The sequence below is a fragment of the Peromyscus eremicus genome, chromosome 14 (assembly GCF_949786415.1).
Source record: "Peromyscus eremicus chromosome 14, PerEre_H2_v1, whole genome shotgun sequence".
In the NCBI taxonomy this organism is placed as follows: domain Eukaryota; kingdom Metazoa; phylum Chordata; class Mammalia; order Rodentia; family Cricetidae; genus Peromyscus; species Peromyscus eremicus.
In genome coordinates this window covers 53,666,477-53,690,785 of record NC_081430.1, presented here as the reverse complement: position 1 = coordinate 53,690,785, position 24,309 = coordinate 53,666,477, and the positions used below count along the sequence as shown (strand labels likewise).

Sequence of the window (24,309 nt, the reverse complement as noted above, 5' to 3'; positions counted from 1 at the left end):
GCAAGAGATCCAAATGTGTGTGCAATGCCTTTAGAAAACAATTCACCGTTCTGGTCAAATGCACGCAAGCACACTAGGGTCGCACAGTTCAGCCTACAGTGTGTGCAATAGTGATTGGTCTTTTCATATGTCAGTTACTACTTGGAGCTGCTCATCATTTGCTGCCACCTTGGATGCAGCCAGAATTAACATTATGCAGAGCTTTAAAATATTTTCTGTGTAGAGAAAAAAACAGAGGGACTAATTAGAAAATATAAAAGTTTTATTCCAGAATTTACCCGAGCAACAAAACATTTTCAATTATCATTTTATTAACAAGATGCAGGAAATGCCTATGGACCTCACAGGTGACAAAGCTCAGAGAGTCGGGTCCAGTCCATGGCTAGTTGTCTACCAGGGTAAGAGCAAGGCAAGCTCAATTCTGTAGCGATGGAGTCCCAAACATTTTTACCGTATTTTCACTTTTGCTGAGTAAGTCCCAAACTTACATTGTGTCAATAAGAAGCACACCCTGAAATCATATAGTTAAGGAAGCTTCTAAGAATTTGGAGTTTTAGAGATGGGATGAATGTACACAGCTGCTAACCCTTTGGAAAATGGCTTTTATATAAAGTCTCTCTACTAAAACACTAAGATAATCTTATCTCTAAAAGTTAGTCATCACAAACCCAAAGGATAGTCCACGTCTATTCCATACAATGTGAGGGTTTAAGGAAACGCCAGAATTTGATTCAGTTAAAATAAACGAGATTCAAGCTGAATGTAGAATACAATTAGAAATGTACTGAAAAACAACAGTGCCATCTGCTGACACAGAGGGAAATGCAAACTGCTTTGAAAGCTAGCCCTGTGAAAGAGCCTGGAGTGCACAGGCCATAGGCACCAATACACTGGATATCTACAGTATGCACTGCAGACAGAGCACTACCCGGAGGGTGGATTGCTCAAAGTGAATTGGTGGTAGCTATACTCACGCTTCCCTCCCCAAAGATCAATCATGTGAAAGGCAAACACTTGCCACCATGTGAGATGAGTTAGTAGTGGGCTGCAAACCTAAAACCAATCTGCCAAACATAAGCACACTAAATTCCAAATCTTCACTTAGAGCTGAACTGCATAGTTATAAGTAAACCAATTACCTCACTGGAGAGGAGGGAGACAGAGTCAAAAGAAATCAGCCAACTGTGGGATTGTGCTGTTTTTTTTTTTTTTTATTGTGTTTTCAATGGAGAAATACATCATCTGTTTACAAAATAGCTCTTGAAAAATACAAGGAGTACAGATACTATAAAACAAAGCAAACTCCAGTCATGAGACACTACTTACATCATGCGAAAGCAACAGTCTGATCTCCAGGTTATGAAAACTAGAATTAAAAAGTCACTACACAGAAAAGATCCGCGTCTCCAGCCTGGCGAAACTTGGATGCAGTTACATGGAACGTTTATTAAATAAACTGAATTTTTCCCCAATGTGTAAACAAAATGACAAGACTAAATCTGTGCCTGGTGATGTCACTCTAACTCTGAAGCTACACACACGGACACCGTTACATGTCACCTGTTAGCGGACCGTCTTCTTTACTCAGTGGCGAGAGGAGGAAGGGAAGGAGAGTGCAGAGCAGGGGTGGAGAGTAGAAAGACTGTCTATAAACAACGTAAGTGCTACAAAGAAAGCCTTCATTAATGCATAGCTTAGGGAAAGCCTATACTCCACTTCAGAAATTCATTTAGAAGGACAGGGAAGAGTTTTAAGTAACTGCAGTTGAACATGAAAATGCACGAATGTGTGATAGAATGCAGCGAAATAGAGGATCAAAAACCATGCTCACACAAAGATCTGCTGCTACAGGTTTGCTTTATCCAGATTAAGAAAGAGTACGTTTATCAAAATCTGGCATCCCTCAGACGTCACAAAGATGGACGAGAATTCTGCTACTTAATTATGAGAAATTATTGTCTTTAAAGGAGGTTTCTAATTTTTTGATAGAACAAAAAAAAATTCAAAAGTGGAGAGCCAACTAAATGTCAGGTGCTTGCTAGAAATGATTTTTAAAATATTTCTATATGTAAAATTCACTGACAAATTTTGATAAACTGGTTAAAAATAAAAATTAGTTTAAAAATCTGGAAGAAAATGCCTTTTTGCCTACTTTTAAAATTGAAAACCAATTTGTCTAAGACAGAGTTCTGTGGAGTGTACAAAAATCCTCTTAAAGATCAAATGACAATCCTTGGGAGATGCTTCACAGGTATGGCTTTCAGTCATTCTCAAGTTCCAGCCATGGGACCAAAGTTAGTGTTCTGTGCCATGGAGCCACAGGGTCACTGGTTTCACGTCATGGCTTAGGAAAATACTGGCATTCTGGTTTCTGTTTAATAAGCCTTACCTTGTGCATAATACAAGCAAAAGGGAAAAAAGAATGGCAAAAAGGGGGAAGAGGAAGAGCTTCTGTTGTTCTGAAGATAATAGACTGAAGGCAAAAGAACAGAGAGCTTCAGAAAGCTCAAGGACCACACTGTTGGCTGACTGCTGATTTGTATGCACTATAAAACAACTCTATAAATAAAAGGAATATATATTTCTTAATCATAACCCCATCAAAACCAAATATCTCCTAATTCTTCTTTCCATGTCCAAAGTATACCCTAGCATTGACAATTTACCCTAAGGGTCACAGCTGCCTCTTAAGGACGGAACTAGGTGTCCTCTTGTCCTCTGAGGCAGAGCAGTACACCGCAGCACAAGGTATCCAATTTAAAGACTAATTGTAAAGAAAATTCTTTGGGAAAAAAAAATTGAAAATCCATTAAGCTGAAAAATCTAAAATTAGTTCTACTTCCTAATAAAAAATACATAAAAGTGCATCATCAGAATACGGAATTCTTATGCCAGTTTGTATTGCAATTTTTCCAAATAATGCATCACACATAAACCCAATCCGGATGTCAATTATGGATACAAACATAGCTTGAGGGTTTTGTTTTGTTTTGTTTTTTTCCTTCTTAAAGGCAGTAATTTTTCTGAAATAGTTAATGCAACTGTTGCTAACACAATAATAATAGTACTCCTGGCTTCGCATACTAACCTGGACTTCTGATCAAGTGCTGACGAGCCCAAGTAAGGGAGGTCATCAAAAACCTAAATCCACTGTCAGTCATGTCTAGTCTTGTACCTTCCATTCTCCTTGTTTGTTTGTTTTCTTTTCTTTTTTTTTTTTTAGCATCTGAAGACAACAGGTTGAGTTGGCAGATACTGTTTATGGACCCTGAGGTGGTTTTACCGATTCAGTCTCAGTTTTATTGAATTCTTGATAACAGGAATAGGATTTGCAGGGAGAGCAGGGATATCAGAAAGGTCTGTACTGGATGTTTTCTGAGAATGAAAGCAAAGAATACATCATGATTTAAAACATTGAAATTTACAATGGGATGTATTTCCCACTGCTTTACTTTCTAGGAAAAGATGGAGCTTTATTATGAGGCAAGTATTAAAAAAAAAAAAAAAAAGATTCTAAATGGTATAACATGTAATACATATAAACATAACTAGTACAATCACATATATTCTACACTTGCAGAGATTTTCAAGCTAGCATGAATACTAACAGTATTTTCACAATATAGCAAAAGCTCTTCTAATAATTTCAAATGCAAATCTCAGAATGCTTCACTAATAATCACCTATAAAACAATTAATGTTCGACATGATACTAACAGCTCTAACAAGAAGAGGTGTTAGAGCGCCCTCATGTGGAGGAACGCTTAAATTTACCTGATACACAGAAGCAGCAGCAGTTTGCAGTTCTTTTCTGACACTATAAATTATAAAATTAACTGTATACAACTGAATCATTTAATTATGCCAACTTTTAGGGAATTTAAAAAACTGCATTACACAGATTATATCACAAAGCATCTTTAACATTCAAAAATACAGAGATAAATCATAAAATGTTTTAGGAAAAGTTTCCAAAGAGATACAGAAGTTGAGAGCATTAGACAATGAGTCTCATGTGCTCCTCCTCACCCAGTGTCGGCAACAGTTAAGTCAAAGTCAATCTACCTTCCTCTGACCTTTAACCCTGGATTATTCTGAAGCAATGGAGATGCTACCAATTCATTTGTAATTACCTCAAGATGTAGCAATGTTGTGTTTAGACACTACCACTTCCTCAGAAACAAGTCCTTCCATATCATCACAGGATATAAGATGCATTCTTTAAAAGCAGCATAATTGAAGTGGTTTTTTTCTTTGACTGATTTATAAATCCTTTCATTTGAATGAAAACACTACCGATAAAAAAAATACTTTAAAAGGCAACACCAACGGATTGCCATGCTGTGAGGATGTTCTCAGTACGACAAACTGCAAAAACAGGCAGCTGAAAGGTAAATGTGTCCGAGTATCAATACAAGGCACACTTCTCATGTTATTTTAGTTACCTCTCATTACCTCTCATATATTTTAGTTGATGAAAGGGTCTAGAAATAAAAATTATCTCAGAAACCGAGCAGAACACTGTAACAGCAGTAGACTGTGGACGTTAACATTCATGAAGAGTATGTTTTCCATGACCACACAAACTCTGAGCCACAGCAGAGCATCATGGGGGGCATCTGGCTCAGGGACACTGCTCAGTTAATCCACTTAGTAGTACTTCAAGAAAACACTGATTTTTGTGCCCGTGTTTGACCTAGACTCTGGTGTTGTTTTGTTTCAGTTTAAAGGGATTCAAGAAAAAAACAACTGTTTCAGAAACAAAATGAAGGTTTGCAAATCAGTGAAGATAACTATCACAGCAGAACACTAGCACTAATCAATTAGAGTTGTGTGCTGTGTATACTGAATAAATCAGTACTAAAACTGAAATGAGATAGAACACACCTTAAAAATTAAAAGATCAGGGACCCAAAGGCAGATGAGGAGCTCTTAGGCTACATAGTGAGACCTTGACTCAAAACCCAGCCATGCTTAAGTAATGAACAAATAAATAAAGTAGAATGAAAACCTCTGGAAGCCTGGCCAACAAGGCCATAACCATTTTTTGTTCTTTGTTTTCACTGTCAGTCTTTGACCTATAAATAGACAGCCATATCATCACAAACACCACAGTCGAGGATCTGAAAGAGGATCTGAAAGACGTGCCATGTAATGGAGGCGCTACAGCTGCCTCCTTTTCCTTTTTTGGGGTCTCACTACACAGCTCAGGATAGTCTCAGCCCCTGAAGCTTGCCTTGGCCTCCCAGCAGCTGGGATGCCAGTGTATACCATAACTCCGAGCTAGACAGAACATCCTAACAGCTCAGAGTGGCAGCTCCAAATCCAGCATCTGCCTGCATTTAAACTACAGGAAACCTATTACAGTCTTCAAGTAATTACTTCCCAAACAAAACTTGAACAGTCAAGCATGAACACTCATTTTAAATCAATATATACCACTCTAATAGCAAAGTCACTAACAAAAGTCTCCTTGCTTTTGCACTTAGTACCTGAGAGGCCAACAGAGAAGCCGAGGCTGGAACAGTTTCTGACTGAATCGCACTTGTCTCCATATCAACTTGTTCCTGGGAAACAAAGGATGGGGAGAGGGGAAGAGAGAGTTTAAAAAAATAAGTAAATAAAAATCAAAGAGTAGAAATGGGCTAATAAAGAAGACAAATTAGCGAAAGGAGGTGGCGAGAGATGTACTTACATTACATCACAGTATGTCATCAAGCCCTGTTATAGGTCATTTTCCCATTTCAGATATAAATTATAAGGTATGGTCAAACAGCTCATAGTTCCCAAATGCTCTAACTTGGAAATTTTAACAAGTACTAATTAAAGGTATGCACAGGCACTTTAGAAATGTTACCCAGACAATAATTAACAGAACATAAACCCAAAGAAAGTTCTTAACTATGTGGGGAGAAAAAGCATAATGTCAGTAAATAAAATTACTCTGAGGCACAAAAACTGCCCCACATCTGTAATTACAGTAGCCAACTGTCCTTTCTTTCCGGTCTCTCCTACCCTGCTCTATCTATCAATCAATTCCTCAGTTCTGCCATGAGTGCTGTCAGTCAACACCTGGTGAACTGTGTCATCTCGTGGCAGCTTCACTCTCATCAAGTAGTGTATAAAACACACACCCATGTGAAAACACAGACTAAAATATACTTCTAAAATATGAGAACAAGAAACATCACTACCTATGAAACTGAATGGACGAAGTTTGGAACATGTATCAAGTTCTTAAAAATGGATTACAAAGCATAACTGAATGGCAGGTATTTACAATACTGCAATGCTGCAGTGGGAAGGTGCAAACTTGTTTTTACTGGGAACAACTGCCGATGGATGATAAGCAACTGGTTAGGTAAGGTGTGATTAAAAAAAATTTCCAGTGCAGTCATTCTGCAGATTATATAACATAAACGTATTTTCTTGGTTTGCAAAGTGCATTATAAATAGAAAATAAAGGGCATTGGTACACATGCATACACACAAAGTTTAAAGACAGCAAAAGAATACTTATTAACATATTCCTCATGGAAATTTGACTACATAGGGAAAGTTAAGCCTTTGGCATGTTTCAACTTCTAAAAATACATCCTTCTCAGTCTTTCAGTTTGAATACAACCAATCTCTCCCTCACGATCTACCTCATACAAGCCAATGACTGCTGAAAACCAGTTTTCTCAACAATCCCTGTCAGACCCAAGAGTGGACGTCAAAGTCTCACGGCCTGCCCTGAATGACAAACAAGCAAGCAAGCAGTGCTTCCAAAGGTTTAGCATCTCTTGAGGGAAAAGCACTCCCGCCCTTCTTGCCCCACGTTCCCCAGCCCACACTCGCTGTACTGTTGTCACTAGTAACACAAACCCACACCACTGTCTGACCTTCTCTAAGTTCCTGTCTTACAGACTGCTCTACTGCCATCAGTTTTAGGCATGAACTGACATTAAAAAGAAACCAACAGGTCTTTAAAGACAGTGCTAAGAGAACCCCACACACTCGAGTGAAGAAGCAGTGCAACAGCAACAGGCACCCGAGTTCACCGTGTCTGCACTTCTACCCAGGAGGTGGCTAAGTCAGTATACCTTTGTTTCTGTTTTATCATGTCCACTCAAATCAAGACAGTTAGCATCTTCACTTGTTTCATCCTGTTTTTAAAAAAAAAAGCTTTATTCTCCAAAATGAAAAATTTAGATTATATGCCAATTAACGCTTTAATTTATAAAAAATTTTCAAATCTATAAAGATGAAATAGTCTTAAAATAGATCACAGAGTCTCTTTTTAAAGGGGCTTTTGAGAGTAAGTAATTTAACTTAGCTTTAATAAGCACCAAGATTTTTAAACATGATAAAAACTGTTTTTGTCAATCCCCATCACATAAAGTACATTCCCCAAACCACAAAGTTCATGAAATACTTTTCCTAAGGAAAATATAGTTCCCTGATCAAACAACCCTGAGAATGAGAACAGCAGGATCCCCAGTGAAGGAAGCTCATTGTGCCTACTAATATACCAAATGAAATTTTATATAGAACCTTCCTTTAAAACTTGTCCAAACATAACTACTCCAGAAACACCTGTGTGCACAGAAACACACACCCTTTCTCAGTAGAGCATCAATATTTGAAAAGAATGCAGGGCCTAAGTAAGGTCCTCCTTGGGTCTTATAAGCTATGCTAACATTCAATTTTCGCAGCTTTATTTATTATACATTTGCACAGGTGCATGTGCATAAGTGTGCACATGGAGGCCAGAGGGCAACCTCAGGTGCAGTTCCTCATGAGCCATCTACCTTGTTTAATGAGGCAGAATCTCCTCAGTGGGACCATCTGCCCCCCGGTACTGGGAAGCCAAGCATGTGCCACCATGCCAGGCTTTTCACATGGTACTGGGTCCTTGCATTTCATAGGCAAGAAGGCTATCTATCTCCTTAGTCCCTAATATTTTAAGGAAAATTTTTAAAAAAGCATAGAAACCACAGGTGACTTATAAATAAAAAAGGAACAATATAGTAAAAACTAATTTTAATAATGGTCTTGTTTCTTACACACAAGTTGAAAACAATCATTTGCTATTAACTATACAAATACTAATGTCACTCTTTAGAATTACTATTTATCTCCTTTTGATACATGCACTGCTATGACTGTTATATGTCCTAATTTGTAAACACACATTCAAATACTTAATGACTGAAATCAGATACCTGAATGAAGAAAGGCTGTAAATGAAACAAGGCTGGTCAGTAGTTAACGGCTGAGACTGGGTGACAATAATGTAACGGTACACTTATTACTTTTCTACATATTTAAAATTTTCCATATACAAAGGTTTTAAGGGCTTGGAAATACGATGAATCCCTATCTGCAACAATTCCCAGTACCACATACACAAGTTTTTAAAAACTTTTTAAGTATGTATGTGTCTTAGTTTAGCCATAAAATATAATAGAACACACTTACCATGTTTACTTTATTAGGATACAATATATACACTAAGCTGCACTGAACCTCACAGCATCTAAACGCCTCCTATATACCTGAAGGGACAAAGACATCTAACTATTTCCATCTGAGGTTTTGTTTGTGACATGGCCTCACTATTAAGCCCATGCTGGCCTCCTATTTTTCTCCATTGACTGCTGAAACTACAGCATGTGCCATCATGCCCAAGACATCAACAGAGAACAAATAACCCAGGTAAGGAGTGTTACACCATAATAGACTTACTAATTCAGTGCGGTGAGATGCCGGGCTAAGTACTTTTAACTAAAATTAGTTTTGTAAGTGCAAGAGACACTGAGTGTCAAGGGCTTTCACTGGGAAATGCAACCAGCCCAAAAAGTGAGCAACATTCTCCTATACTTTTAGAAAGTTCTATGACTGTGTTAACAGGTTCTAAGGAGCCAATGAAATTCTGACTGAGAAAATTTATTAAGTAAAAAAACATTTAAGAAAAAAGGAGGAAGTCTGTATTTTAAAGGACATTTAAAGGACACCAAGCAATTTTAACATCTTACCTTTATTTGGCCCATGTTTAAACAAGAGGATATTTTTAAACAGTGAGACCATCAGGGACATCATAGTATCAAGTAGGCTAATCTGACTTTGCTCATACTCTCTTGTACAGATGTGGTTTTCTGTTTTTATTTGTTTGTTTTTTGAGACAGCGTTTCTCTGTGTAACAGCCCTGGCTGTCCTGGAACTCAGAAGATTAAAGGCGTGTCCACCCTGTTCTGCTCCAGATGTGATCTTAAAAATTCTAATATACAATTCCAGCAAGTAACAGTAACATTCAGTGGATTTTGCTCTAAAAGAACTCATGCCTGAGAAGAGGAGGCCAGGCATGGAAGATCACACCTATAATCTCAGCACTCAGAAGGATGAGGGATATCACAAGTTTGAAGCTGGTTTGGACCACATAGTGAGTTCCAAGCCAACCAGGGCTAGAGTGAGGCCTTACTTTTAAAAAAGAGTAAATGTAAAAGGCTAAATTGAAGGCAAAGAGAGTGGCTGAGCTCATTAGAATTGTAGCTATAGTGTGAACACAGAGGCACCTAAGGACTGTGTTTGTGAGTGTTTTGTGTCTTCCAGACCAAATGTAACACTTTTATACCCCGATTGCCCCTCTAGGTCAATGAGCAAACATCACTGCAACTACAGAGTGGCAAGCATGTTGGGGATGCTCCAAGTGGAGATCAGACAGGACTCAGACTCTCTCATGAAGGTAAAAAGGAATCTAAATTCTGTCAGGCACAATGACTCACATCTACAACTGCCATATTAAGGAAGCAGAAACAGGAAGATTATCCTCAATTTGAGGCCAGCTTGAAGCACTGGTTTTCAGGTTTCTTTGTGTAGCGGCCCTGGCTGACCTGGAACTAGCTCTGTAGACCAGGCTGGCCTCAGACTCAGAGATCCATCTGCCTCTGCCTCTCGAGTGCTGGGATTAAAGGTATGTGCTGCCGCCACCACCTGGAAGTACTGTTTTTGAGACTGCCTCAAAAGCCAATTTCTAAACCCACCTCCTAGAAGGGCTCTGATGCAGAGTATCAAGAGGTCTTTAATACGGCTACCTAAAACAAATAGCAAGACTAAGGCAGGAGTCAAATAAAAACACTCTAAAAGAATAAGCTACTGCAAAGGAGTTAGGAACGTAATTTAGTAGTAGGACCCCCGCCTAGTATACCTAAGGCCTTTGATTACATCCCAACAAGAACAATAAACCCACCCCACCACAAACACATCAGTTCTCAGAACCTATCTTATATGTCTAACCTCTTCATACTAATCAGCAACTTGAGTAACAACATTTAAGTTACTCCATTAATTGTAAATTTCTCTATCTAAAACAAAGGCATGTGATTAGAAACATTTTACCAGTACTGATCAAAGTGCAATGGACTCCCAAGAGAAACTTCAGTTCTTTCTTCTATTCTAAGGAAGTTTCTAAATAACAAACTCTAGAGCAGAATTCATCATGAAACAGGTGACTGGAGACTGCTACTTTAGGCAACAGTAACTGTCCTACTAAAGAGTAAAAAACATGAGAGTAACTCCGGAGAGCATAACAAAACTACTGTTACTTTAAGACTGATGCTACCCAAGTGCTTGTGTGGCACACCCACCTCAAACCACTCAAGGACTTAAGCAGGTGACACAATGCCCAGTAGTTTCCTAACACTACTTGCATCTCAATGTTGGTTTGACCGGACTGTTAAAACACTGATGAGAGGCTTCCTGGAGATTGGTACCCCTAAACTAATCTGCCTTTGCAACTTGTTCAGTTAGAGTAAACCCTGCAGGAAAAGGGCTGCAGCTCAGAAACAGAGTGAACTCTTAAGTTCCCTCAGAGGAATCCCTAGTAGTCAGCTAGTGCTCAGTCACCCTCTGCCACCAATTACAATATAAAACTCTGAGATAAAGGCAAAACATTGTCCAAAGAGCCATAAAAAGTCAGTACAAATTAAGCAGTCACTAGAGAATAATAAATTAGAATAGATTGTGTATTTCAGACTACTGCCAGATGTGGCAGCTACCCAGAGTGGGAGAGGTGGGGAGCCCTACTGCAGTGAAGCCCAGCTGTAGCAAAACCCTACAGATGCCCCAGGGTCTCCCTGAAAAGCAGTCCCCACCAGCAGGCGAACCAGGCTGCCATGCCTGTATTTTTGTGTATTATGTATGCACATATACCTCTTCAGTTTTGGTTTTCTTAGGACTTTCTTCTTTATGGGGTGAGGACGTTCTCTTGACTCCTGCTATAGGATTAGGTACTTTTGTTGCTGCATTTCCTGAAGGTCTAGGCGATGGGTTTACCAGACGTGTTGAGGAGACAACTCTGGAGACTGTAGGCTTTGGTGGTGGAGAAATGGCTGGCTGTGTGGCAGTTTGAGGAATGCTTTCGCTCGATGGACCTAAACAATAAAGATATGAGCACACAAACTAAAATCATTAAACATCAAATTACAAAGAAAGCTTGTTCCTCCTAACTCATTGCATGAATAACTTCAGATGTGCTAAAAAAAAAAAAAAAAGCCAAGTACCAAGCACACACCTGTAACCTCACATCAAGAGGATCATGAGGTTGGAGGTTAGCCTGGGCTAACCTAAAACTTTGCCTCAAAAACAAACAAAGAGGGTGGGGCAGAGAGATGGCTCAGAGGTTAAGAACATGCACTGCTATGGCAGAGGACCAGAGTTTGGTTCCCAGCACCTACATTAAGAGGTTCACAACTATCTGTTAACTCCAATTCCAGGGGCTGTGAGGTCTTCGCCCTCTTCTGACCTCTGAGAACACTACACACATAGTGCACAGATAGACAAAAAGGGACACTCACATAACATAAATACAATTCAAAACCTTTTTCTTACCCCCTGAGCTTTCACTGGAATTTGCTTGTGGCACAGAAACCTCAGAAGCCTGGATGCTGGTCACAGATGCTGCGGTCACAGCTGGAGCAGGACTGTTTCTGCTAAAACAGGAAACAGAAAGGAAAGGAGAGGAAAAAGAGGGAAGGAGAGATCAATCAGAATATTTTTAAAACAATTATAAATGTTAACATATGCTACAGATCTGTTTGTCTGGTTTTAGATTCCCATGCTTTTGTAACAATTAAAAAGCATATAAAATACATATAGCAGTATAAACATAAGTATCTTATGGCATACACTTCATATAAAAAGAGTAGCTTCTAAAAACAAAAATGATGCTATTCTGCACTTTAAATATGGACACTAAGAGGAATATTTAATCTGTCAGTGAGAATACATATATTTAACTTGACTCCGTATTAATCTGAAAATTGTCTATCGTGACTAACACTATCTTGGTCCTAAAGTATCTTCTCTTTGAGTGTGACAGATTGCTATAAAAAGGAGTAAGAAAAAGAAAGGTCTGAGAAATGTCTACAAACAGAAACCTACAGAGATATAAAGAAATCCTAAAGCTCATTTATTGGCTCAGGTACACAATAAAGACTGTCAAGAAGCTATTCTACTATTTTATTTTAAACCCTTTATAAGTCCCTGGTCTCTGCAGTGTCCCCTCATCTCGGCAAATAACCTTACTTAGTACTTCATGAACAAAGTCACCAGTCAGGACTAATCAAAGAAAGACTCTGGGAAGATGAATGTAAGCCCTGCCTACTCCTGCTATTTCAACACTGGGCAAGCCTCCCATGTCTTAGATCCAGGTACATCTTCATCTCAGAAAAATCACTTTTCTACTCTTCCATTTCAACTTTTCTGCTCAAGTAATTATTACATTACCAGTATTTTTTGTTTGTTTTTGTTTTTCGAGACAGAGTTTCTCTGTGTAGCCCTGGTTGTCCTGGAACTCACTATGTAGACCAGGCTGGCCTCTAACTCACAGAGATCTACCTGTTTCTGCCTCCCAAAAACACTCATTTAACCTTCTCTAACACCAATAGGATTTCAGACAAACTATCACAGAGATACACAAGCTGCTTTGACCCTGTCGGCTCTTAAAGAGGTAACCCTCAAGGGATGGAGGCACCAACAGTCATAAACCAAGGCACATTGGTCCACAAAGTCAAACTCAAGTACGGACAGTGGGAACAAAACTAAAAATTACTGCCCTCAGACTAAAATTTAACACTGCTACTTAAAAAAAAAAAAAAAAAAAAAAAAAAAAAAAAAAAGTCAAAGGAGATGAAAGAGAGGGGGGTAGGGGCAAGGCAGAGCAACTACAACAAAATACTATAAAAAATAAATTTAGAGAAATCAAAAGTTAGAATAAAGGTAAGACTGTAAGCAGAGAATCCACCACTGTGTTTAGTGTGAAAACAAGTACTTCATCCCCTCCCAGCTCTTTCCTTACCCCTGAGAGCTGCCAGAACTGTTCAACGGACTGGTCTTCATAGCACTAGTGGGTGAAGGCACAGACATGCTGTTATCACTGTCCATAGACAAGTCAAGGCTGCTGTCATTCAGAGCTGTTAACTTGACTCCTTCTGTTGAATGCTGCAGCCAAGAAAAGTTTAATTTAAATGTCTTTAGGCACTCAAATTTACATGATTTCTACTGAAAAGCACTCATCAACAAATCATGTACCTCTTCACTACAGATCTGATATGGAAAGGAAAAAGGAGAAGTGAGTATCTACTTATGCATATACTTTCACACAGTATAAATTTAAAACTAGAATAGGAAAGTAGGTGAAGCATCTTCAGGACTATAAACACAGGTGCATCCATCAGTACAAAGTCTCTGTAAGCAGGACACTGATTATGGCCTGACAGGACCACAAGGTATTGCTGTTTTTAGTACTCTTATTAAAGAGAAGGTCACGTGAAGAAAAGGGCATGGTGGAGCACACCTTTAATCTCGGGGCTCCAGAGGCAAAGGGCAGAGGTAGGAGGATCTCTGAGTCGGAGGCCACTCTGGTCTACAGAACAAGCTGCATGACAGTGAGGGCTACACAGAGAAATCTTGTTTAAAAAGAAAAAAAAAGAAAAAAAGAAGTCATGTTGCCCATGTTTGCCTTAGTCCCCAGGCTCAGACAATCCTCTCGTCTCAACTTCCCAATTTCCTCCCAAGTAGTTGGAATTACAGGCAAGCACCAAATCCAGCATAATATACAAATTTCTAGTTACACCACAATGAACATGCATTCTAAAACACCGCAGGCAAAGTGCACAAAGCACAGTACTGGTGGTGCCGTCACTTCCTTTCTAACTCACCTTTTTCTTTTTCTGAAGCACGTGACTAGGCAGCAGTTGATGGAGTTGCTTTCTTTTCACATGCATTGCTGCAATCTTCATATCCAGCTCAAACATCTTGCTGTTTATTGCTTGCCTATAAACTACACAACCAGACATTGTTACAAAAAACACAAACATTTTACTAAGGCCGATTTAAACTCATACAGAAAAAATTAATATAAGTGAGGAGCCTTTCCTACCACCTGACTCTAGTATGATGCAATCCAATGTTAGGCAAGTCATGTATGTAACAAAGAGCATACACACATAATTCTTTAGCATATTAGCTCTCTAGGTCAGTGGTTCTCAACCTGTGGGTTGTGATCACTTTGGGGGTTGCATCAGATATTTACATTATGATTCGTAACAGTAGCAAAATTAGTTATGAAGTAGCAACAAAATAGCTTTGTGTTTGGGTATCACCACAACATGAGGAACTGTGTTAAAAGGTAAAGCATTAGGAAGGTTGAGAACCACTTGATGCTAATAAACATCAAGAATAACTGTTTAGGAAACACCAGAATTCAAAGTATTCTGCCCAAATGTACCTATCTCCATTAGACACCTAGTCTCAGACTTTAATCCTAATAAACACCATCTGCAACACAGCAAAGGTCAACAGAAAGGAGCCACACTGAACACAGCTCACAAGCCATGTGGGGCTGGAGATACTTGGCTGTTACCAGTATTGCGCCTGCAGAGGACCTCAGTTTGGAATCCAGAACCCATGTCATGCGGCTCACAATCACCTGTCACTCCAACTTCAGGGGATCCAACACCCTTTCCATGAGCACCTGTAGCTTCTCAAACACACTTCTACACAGATACAAATAATTTAAATAAAATCTTAAAACCAGGCAATGTGTGGCACACCTTTAATCCTAGCACTCCAGAGGCAGAGGTAGGAGATGGATCTCTGTAAGTTCAAGGCCAGCCTGGTCTACATAGTGAGTTCCAGGTCAGCCAGAGCTACATAACAGAAACTCTGACTCAAAAAAAACCCCAAACCAAACACAAATTGTAAAAAAGAAAATTATTTTCACTGTAAATAATGTGTTTTCTATTATGGAAAATAAACACTGGTGGGGTTCATAGGGGCTCAAAAAGAAAATGCTACAAGTAAGTACAAATTATTCAGATCACAGTGCCTCAAAATGGGAATACTCAAGTGGGGTTCTGTGGTCCAACACCTGTAAACCAACACTTAGTCATGAAGGCAGGAGGATCCAAATTGAAGGTATCCCTAAACTACTTAACAAGTTCAAGGGCAGTCTGGCCTATATAAGAAAAAGGGGGAAATTCAGTCAGGTGGTCCAGCAAGTACTGGTTGCACAACTCGAAACTGTGTTGTAGCAGCTGAGATAGGAGAAACAGTTCAAGTAAGCTGCAGAACGCAGTGGGGAGCAGAGAACAGGGTTAAGGCAGGCTGTTCAGTCAGGCGGAGAAAAGGACTATGAAGAAAGGAAGAACAGGGGATGGACAGAAATATGGCACAGGTTTAGTTCTAGGACAACCTAAGCTACAAAGCAAAACCCTATGCCAAAAACCAAATGACTATGGCGCAAGGATGAACTGATAATACCTGGGACCAATAATATTTCAGGAAGAAAAACCCCAAGCACCACACACCCTAAGCACGAACCACAGAAGCCAAGGGGGAAGAGGACATGGTTAAGGTCATACTCCTCACCTGCAAACCCCTAAATTCCTAACACAGAGGAATTTCTAAGACTGCCAGCAAGACTCAGTTAAGAAACATTCTGGGGCTGGAGAGATGGCTCAGCAGTTCCCAGTACCCACCCAGCAGCTTAAAACCATCCATAATTGTTTCAGGGGCTCTGATATCCTCTTCTGGCCTTTGCAGGCACCAGGCACACAAAGTGCACATATATACATGTATGCAAAACACCCACATGCCTAAATTCTCACAAAATATTTTTGAAGAAAACCCTGATTCTAACTAGCTGTGGCTATTTGGCCTGTATCCTTTGCTGCCTAAAAACCAAGCCTTGCTTGCAAACGGCTATATAAGTACCAAACTATGCTCTAGACCCTGCCAGGAACATTATTCCCCAACTTTAATACCTTTCTAGTCCCAAAGTATGCAGATGATGGAGGGAGATGATGATAATGTACCGTAAATTACTAGTAGGACTTGGCCTTTCCTTCTGCATGAACTGGACAGCCACTTAAGAGAGACTGGCTATTTTGCGCTGGACCCATGGTGTCTCACAGATCTTAGTGGCAAGGCTACCTTACACAAATAGCCAGTCTCAAAAACAACTTAACACTGTAATTTTTACTAGATAAGAAGAGGTTTGCATATCTCTCAAGAAATGGGCCTTGATGGGATTCCCATGACAAGACCAAGGAACTTAACAGTAATAAAAGGACTGTGGCCCCTCAGTAGCATAGTCCCCTCTCTGGGAACTTGCTCTCTGCTTTCTTAGAGTGTGTGTCAATCAGTTCTGTCTATTGATGCCTTGAAACATGCATACCCCCTCCCAGCACTACTTCACACACACAGACTGCTAAGTAACTACTAGAGAGAGAGTAGCATGCAGCATGTGGTTCTGCTGGGAACAGGGCTCATCACTTCCCAGCCGAACAGCAGAACATGAGTTTCACCACGTTCTCTATGTACTGTTTATAGGCAGTGACCACGAGCAACCCAAACTCCAGGAAGTCAAACAGCAGAAAAGAGTATCACCTCTCTCCTCACTACAGTTAATTGGTGTCAAAGTGACTCTTGAACCAATTGTCTCCATTTTTTTCCTCTCTCCCTTTTTAAAAGTTCAATCAATTTTCATAAAGGAAAACTGAGTGGGGAAAGTGAAAATGCTCGGGGATGTTTGAAAGAGGATGATGTACTGGTGTCCCTGTAGGGCACACACATTCCTTGAAATGCTGTGTACATCTACACACAATCACGAAGATTTTGACAACACTATCTACCACTTAAAGACTTTTAACTAAAGCATCTCATCTTTACCTAAGGATCCAAGCTCACGTGATTTATAGACATAATTACCCAGTTCCCTGTCCATGAGTTAATACTCACTTTATCTAATATAGCATAAGTTAAATGTCTTCAAGTTACCAAAATTTCAGCTTCATCAATTTCTAAGCTTCAAGATGACTGAAGTAGGTTGTTTCTTGTCTCAAATGAACTATGGCCAAATAAAATTTAAAATGGTCCTACCAAACTTTGAGGCCTACCTCAACACGGAAGTTATTTATACTACATACTGGATCCATTAAGATTACGTTAATGGTCACTGTTCAACACTCACTCACTAGAAAGAGCACTACTAATTATGTACATCAAGAAACATTTAAATGTTCATTATTCAAGCAAACATACCTGTATCTGTGAAAGACTGAATATCATAGGTGAGGTCGACACTGAGATTTTCAGAGTTTTCAGTTTTTTTAAACACTAACCCAATCACCCACATTGTGCGAAATTCTTCCCTGCAAAGAACATTACAACAGGCCATTAGGATTCAGGAGAGCATGGCCGTCAACGGGGTGACAACCTAGGCAAGCAGGATGTATGGGAAATTCTAAGACAAAACCCAATCAAACATGCCTATCCCCTCACCTGTCATCTAAGCCATTACTACACAAACTTCCCAGACTATACTCTTACTTTTGTTGTTTGTAATGAGTCTAAAGTATTAAAGGCATTCATATTTGTTAAATGTGTTTAAAAGAGTACAGGAAGGAAGCATGCTTTTTGGAAAAGTCTGGGACAACAAAACAACAACAAACCCCCAGGATTGTCTACATATAAAAACCTGTACTTTTGCCAGGCATGATGGTGCACACCTTTAATCACAGCACTTGGGAGACAGAGGCAGGCAGATCTTGGTGAGTTTGAGGCCAGCCTGGTCTACACAGTGAGTTCCAGAATAGCCAAGGCTACACAGTAAGTCCTTGTCTCAAAAATACCAGCTGTCCTCTCCCCTCAAATCCATACTTTCTAAATAGCACTGTGTCGTTAACACATACCTGTAATGCTAGCACTTTGGAAGCTGAGGCAGGAAGACCACCAGATTGAGGCTGGATTGAGCTATATACAAGACCCTATCTCAAAAACCAAATTCAAATAATTCCTTTATATGAATCCAAAGGAGAAAAATCAATTTATTTCATCAGAATACTCTAAATTAAGAGCAAACTCAAGTGACCCTTAACCTGTGCTTTCTGATCGTTCTTTCTTCAAAGTTTATCACTCAACTGTTCTAACTTCCAAATGTAAAACAGCACCAATGAAAGCATCACCTGACTTCTAAGACCCTAAACAAAAAGGTGAGCCTGCTTTCAAACATTTACCAATCTTTGCAATGGTCCACATTCCATCAGGAATCAGGTATTTAAGAGTTTAAATCAAAATATATTCCCTTTAAAAAAAAAAAAAAAGAGCAAATATAGATGTTTGATAGAGAGAACAGCCTACAACTATTGGCTAAAACTGAAAGAATGTTGAAAAATACTCAAAATTGTAATAGATACATGTATCAATACCTAATTAGATAAGGTACTTCATGAGCAGAAGCTATCACTGGAGAAAACAAATTCATTTCAGTGCTAATTCTTCTCAAGAAAGTCTGTAATATTTCTGATCAGGAAAAAACACTGATATAAATACCAAATTAATAATCAGCAAGGTTTATGCTCTACCTAAAAATAATAAACCAGGAAAGAGGAAGACAACTAAGGCACATTCCTTTACAAATGTTATACCCAGAAGCAAAGAAACATCAGCAAATAAAAAAAAATCAAACTTCAAGAGTATATCTGGATTTTTACCAAAACAAACCAACAAACAACAACAAGCTGCAGATATATCATTAACAAATAGCAAAGCCAGCTACAGTCTCCCTATAGCCAGAAATGGTGTCATATACCTGTAAGCACACAAAGGTCCAGGTTGAGACATGAGGATTCTAAGTTCCAGGACAGTCTAGGCTACAAGCAAGACCCTGTCTCAAAAATCAAAATCAAACTGCCTATAAACATATCTACAACTAAGCTGAAAGGATAGGGAAATGGGATTCAATTAGAAACATGCTTACTTGTCAGGGTTTTCTTTGGGGGCTGGAAATGACTGGGGGTTCACATGCGCCAGTGTAATAAACTCATTCTTCTCCAAGCTTCCAACCAGGATGCGGATTTTTGATTCCACCAAGCCCACCCTGGACAAATGTCATTAATATTAACAACAGATTCTATTAAAAAATTCATGTGCAAATCAAGTTTCCATTTAAGAAGGTAATATAAATAGTGTATACAATACACATACCAAAGCGGTTCAAATGATCGAACTATTCCCCTAAAGACAAAACTAAGAGACTTAGGATCTACCAAAAAAAAGTCACACTGGATGAACAAAAGAACTAGGCAACTTCATCCAACTATAAAGATATCCCAGGAGTAAATACCAGCAAGCTAAGCCAACACTGAAGTACAGTCAGGAAATGAGCTGTGGGCCTTTCTGATGAGGTGAATGTGCAGGCTTCTTTAGGAACAGATGCCCCCCACGCCTGTGCCCTGAGCTATCTATCAGATTCGTTTGGGGAAAGCCTCCTCTTACTACTCACCATTCCAGACGCTGCTTTTCCGTGGGCGCACTTGCTAGAAGTACAATATAATGCCTTTGAAGATAAAGACAACATGCTATTTATTTTATTTATGTGCTTTGTGCTGGATCTTATAACCATAACGTAATAAGCTTCCTCACATTTACAGACCAACATTCATTCAGCAAAGGAGTTTGTAATTAGTGTGCACATAAAATCACGTAAACTAAATTCCACGTTTTCACTTTTAGTAAGTTGGATTTTCTACAACAACAAACTATGAATAATTACCAAAAGAGTAGCTGAATTTTCAAGGCTGAGAAAGCATTAAGTGATAATTTGCTCAACACTCCAGCAGAGTGTTCTACCTATAAAATTAACAAAAACACTCATGGAAAACAATCTACTGAAAGAAAATGTTTTCATAGAAACTAAAAAGAAAAATAAAAGAGGCGTTTTTGACACAAAAACATAGTATACATACTACAAAAGCTAACTTCAAAATAACATTATGCACCAGGCTTCTGGTAATATCAAGTGTATTTATCAATCCAACTGGATCTGGAGCCAGGCCCTCCACCTATCCAAACCAATGGTATTAAACCCTTGCAACAGAGATGCAGCTACCCTAAGAAAAGAAAGTGATTTCTACTCAGAAATCAGGGCTCATTTAAAATCTAGGAATGCCAAGTTTTTATTTAAAAAAAAAAATACCACCATGGGTAAATATTTACTCTTATGACTTTTAAAAGCTATTACAACTATTTTAGTAGAAAATTCCTTTTTCTTGCACTAATAATTGAATAAATCACATTGCATATTCCTCTTGTAAGTATTGCAAGCTGAGTTTTACATGAAACTTTACCTCAGCTGGGCGTGGTGGTGCATGCCTTTAATCCCGTCACTTGGGAGGCAGAGGTAGGTTGAGTCTCTGTGAGTTCAAGGCCAGCCTGGTCTACAGATCGAGATCCAGGACAGCCAGAGCTACACAGAGAGAGCCTGTCTTGAAAAACCAAAACAAACAAAAATTTTACCTCAAAAGCAAACTGCCATTGTTACCTAGTGGATACTAGATAGGAGTACCAGTATGGGCTAGTCTTTGATAAGTCTGAGAACTTTCTGGTTCTTGTTCACATTTTGCAAGTAAAGTTGCACTACCAACCACAGTTACCAAAAAACCAAACAAACTCATGAATATTACAGTCTGATGAATTAAAGCACCTTTCTTAAGCCATATGCCTTTGAAGAATCCATCAATGCACAAGGCAGTTCAAATTCTTCACAACTTTGCAACTCTAAACACAGCTCTAGGAGTTATGTGCCACCTGGACAACAGAATGCCATTTTTCTTTGTGGAAAAGTAGTCAAATTAACTGAATTAACAGAAATTTATGAACTCAAGTAGATAAAAACATACAAAAGCCCAAGACACACAGAATGAACTGTCTACAGAATATATGAAATACACGTAGCTATGGAGTCACGTAGTCCACACCCACAGAAATGAGTACTTCCTTTCCCATTTGGTCAGCATTAGTTCAAAACAAGCCAAATACATATAGTCAGGAGTCATGTAAAAGCACTAAAAGTTCATGCATTTTGTGTGCAAAGAAACTCTAACTAGGAATCAAACAAAGTCCTGACATGCTTTATCACATTTCTGGGTTACTGAGCCATTCAAAAGGGTGCCCTCATCATGGGAAAAGAGGAGATGCAAGTGTTCTCAAGGTGTAGCAGCTGTCAGAGCGGACAACCAAGTCTAAATCCCAGGCACACACAGAACCTCACAAGCATCAAGCTGCCTAAGGTTTATACAGCACAGCTTTTCTAGTTCAATCTTAGCACAGTTAGGCTGGACTTCTTACTACCCAGGCTGGACAAGCATTCTCACCTCCACCTCCCAAGCGCCACATCAACTTACCCAGCAACAATAGTTTTTCCCCTCACTCCCCTGAAAATTAATATTCCTATTGATCACCTGAGTTTTCAATAAAAGATTAAAAGATGAAGCACAGTGCTTTCTATTTATAAATATAAAATATATAATCCATTTGAATATAATTTTGTTGGCAATTCAAATCTCAAAATTTTGAAGCCTACACTTCAATTTGACAAGTCAGGAAATCCGATGAAGAGGGGATAAAGTTTCTTCTCTGTATATTATTTAGACATGTATACTTTTATATAGGTAAATATAACAAGATATATGGGGATAAATTTATAAGCAACTATATTTCAACAAATGATATAAAATAATTTTATATTTTAAAATAAGCTGCAAGTATTTTACACAATTCACTAGAAATGCAATAACTTCTCCAAGAAACTAAAAATCTCTAATTAATTTTCTAAAAAATCTACATTTTTATTTATGTGTATGGGTATTTTGCCTGCATGTATGTCTGTGCACTATATGCATGCAGTACCCACATAGACCAGAAGAGGGCATCGGATCCCCTGAAACTGCTACTACAGACAGCTGTAAACTATCATGTGGGTCCTGTAAATTGAACTCAGGTCTTCAGGAAGAGTAGCCAGTGCTCTTAACTTATGAGTATCCTTCTAGTTCCAAATTCTGGATTTAAAAAACCAGAACTAGTATTTTTAATTCTCAAAGTCCCTCCAGACCAGATGGATTTCTAGACTATTTTGTTGTCCCCAAATGATACTCTTCATGTCTGCCAGGCATCAGCTAGCTCCAATGTCTCCACGGAATATCTAAGTTTCATGTAATTGTCATTACCTTTTCCCTAAATTTTTAGGTTTCCACATATATGAGATAGCCCAAATGAATTAAAATTTATGTAAAAATGTTCTGGGGACTAAGGATGTACTTCAGTAAGGTGTTTTCTTATATAAAAAGTTCTAGAAATACTTTAGTTGTTATATTATAAAAGTTATTTACCAAAAAAGTATTTTGTAAGTAGGTTTCTTGGGCATTTCATCTCAATACTTTACCTGGGTAGATCAAAATTCAGATACCAAGCACTGGAAGAAAAACCTATCCCTTAGTCAAAACCCTTATAGTTCTCTTTAAATCCGTAACCAAGAACTACAGTTCACTATTTTAAGGTGTGTTGCTGGTTTTGTTGGGGGGGGGGGAGTTCATGTATCTATCCCAAGCTGATTTTGAACTTGCTATGAAGCTCAGGCTGACCTTCAATCTTGGTCCTCCTGCCTTCGCCTCCCAAGTACTGAGGTAACGCATGTGCCCCACCAAACACCGATTTTATAATCAAATGTAAGGATAAATTTATATATATATATATATATCATTACACTTATTTCCCTGTATATTTCTCCCTGTTCAAATGATCATTATTTACATTTCCTAATGTCCAAGAAAATGACCATTTTTCACGTTTGCTAATGTCCAGGATTTGTTGTTAATGAACAGGTTAAAAATCTTAAAAGAGAAAAAGAATGTTTCTTAAAACTTTGAAAATTTACAGAACAATGCCACTCCTTTCTCCAGACTGATTGATGCCCCCTGCTTTGAAAGTGGATGAGTTTACATTTATGACCACTGAAATCTATGGTCCCCCCCTTTCCAAGAATAACAGGTATTTCACACAATTTTAAATTCTAAATAAAGAAAGGTAGTACGGCATGCTTCACACAAACCCAACCAACTTCCAATTACAGCAAACTACGAACTCCACTTCAGGTTACAGCATACATAACAGGTGTTTCAGATGAAGACACATTTAAACTACTAGAATCTGTGAGTTCTGTGAGCCTAAGACAGTTCCCAGTGTGTCTGAGCAGTGTGTTTGTGCAGAGCAGTTAAATCTTACACTCAGGATTTAAAATTCTGTTTAAGAAATGTGTTGCTACATCTTCCTCTTTTTAGTCTTTTTAAATAAAAAAGTTTGACTGCCTCAGGTGTCAGTAAAAGTATTAATAACCTTTTTGCCAGCTAAAACCTTACAGGTGCTAGAGCAAAGACTTGGGTGTGCTGAGAAACCACCAGTGCCTCTCCCAGTCCTAGCAGCGGCAGCGTATAAAAGGCGGAGTGAGAGTCTACTCCTTGCTAGCATTCACCTTTCCTAAAGCGCAAGTGCTACTAAAGCAGAAGCTCCCCTTTCTCCAGCTCTTGTAATCAGGGATGTGAGATAGGAAAAGGAAGTGCTCAAGTTTGAGACTTGCTAACTGAGGAACATTGGTATCTGTCTCTGAGGCCTTACTTTTCCTGATGTAACTGTCTCGTGTATGGTAGTTTTCAAGTGTTGTCATCTAATTGCTAAACGCTCATTGGTCATTTCCTCGACATTAAAAAAGCAGGATTATCTACCAATGTGCAGTAGAATCTAGAGAATGAGCAATGAAACACAAGCACTCTGGTTCTAGGCTACTTCTCCGACTTTTACTGACAACACAGTGCTCCCGGACACAACAGTTAAACCGGCTCCATCACTGCTTTCTCATGCAATACAGAAACAAAACACGGAGACATCATGAAGGTCATCATTCTTACTTTTAATTTGGGAAAAGTATAAAGT

The 24,309-nt window shown here is 38.8% G+C and overlaps 1 protein-coding gene across 2 annotated transcripts in view; it reads right to left on the bottom strand.

Moving 5' to 3' along the window:
* Window positions 1–1,421: 1,421 nt before the first annotated feature.
* Papola (poly(A) polymerase alpha) overlaps window positions 1,422–24,309 on the bottom strand; it is a 52,113-nt gene continuing 29,225 nt past the window's right edge. Inside the window, exons 13-22 of one of the 2 annotated variants that reach the window (XM_059279540.1) lie at window positions 19,829–19,882; window positions 19,304–19,423; window positions 17,587–17,696; window positions 14,202–14,323; window positions 13,340–13,482; window positions 11,872–11,972; window positions 11,194–11,414; window positions 7,086–7,148; window positions 5,493–5,567; window positions 1,422–3,375 (exon numbers count right to left, since the gene is read on the bottom strand). In XM_059279540.1, the coding sequence (XP_059135523.1) occupies window positions 3,280–3,375; window positions 5,493–5,567; window positions 7,086–7,148; window positions 11,194–11,414; window positions 11,872–11,972; window positions 13,340–13,482; window positions 14,202–14,323; window positions 17,587–17,696; window positions 19,304–19,423; window positions 19,829–19,882 (1,105 nt within the window). In that variant the 3' untranslated portion in view covers window positions 1,422–3,279. The remainder of the gene's footprint in view (window positions 3,376–5,492; window positions 5,568–7,085; window positions 7,149–11,193; window positions 11,415–11,871; window positions 11,973–13,339; window positions 13,483–14,201; window positions 14,324–17,586; window positions 17,697–19,303; window positions 19,424–19,828; window positions 19,883–24,309) is intronic. The other variant, XM_059279541.1, reaches the window with a different exon arrangement.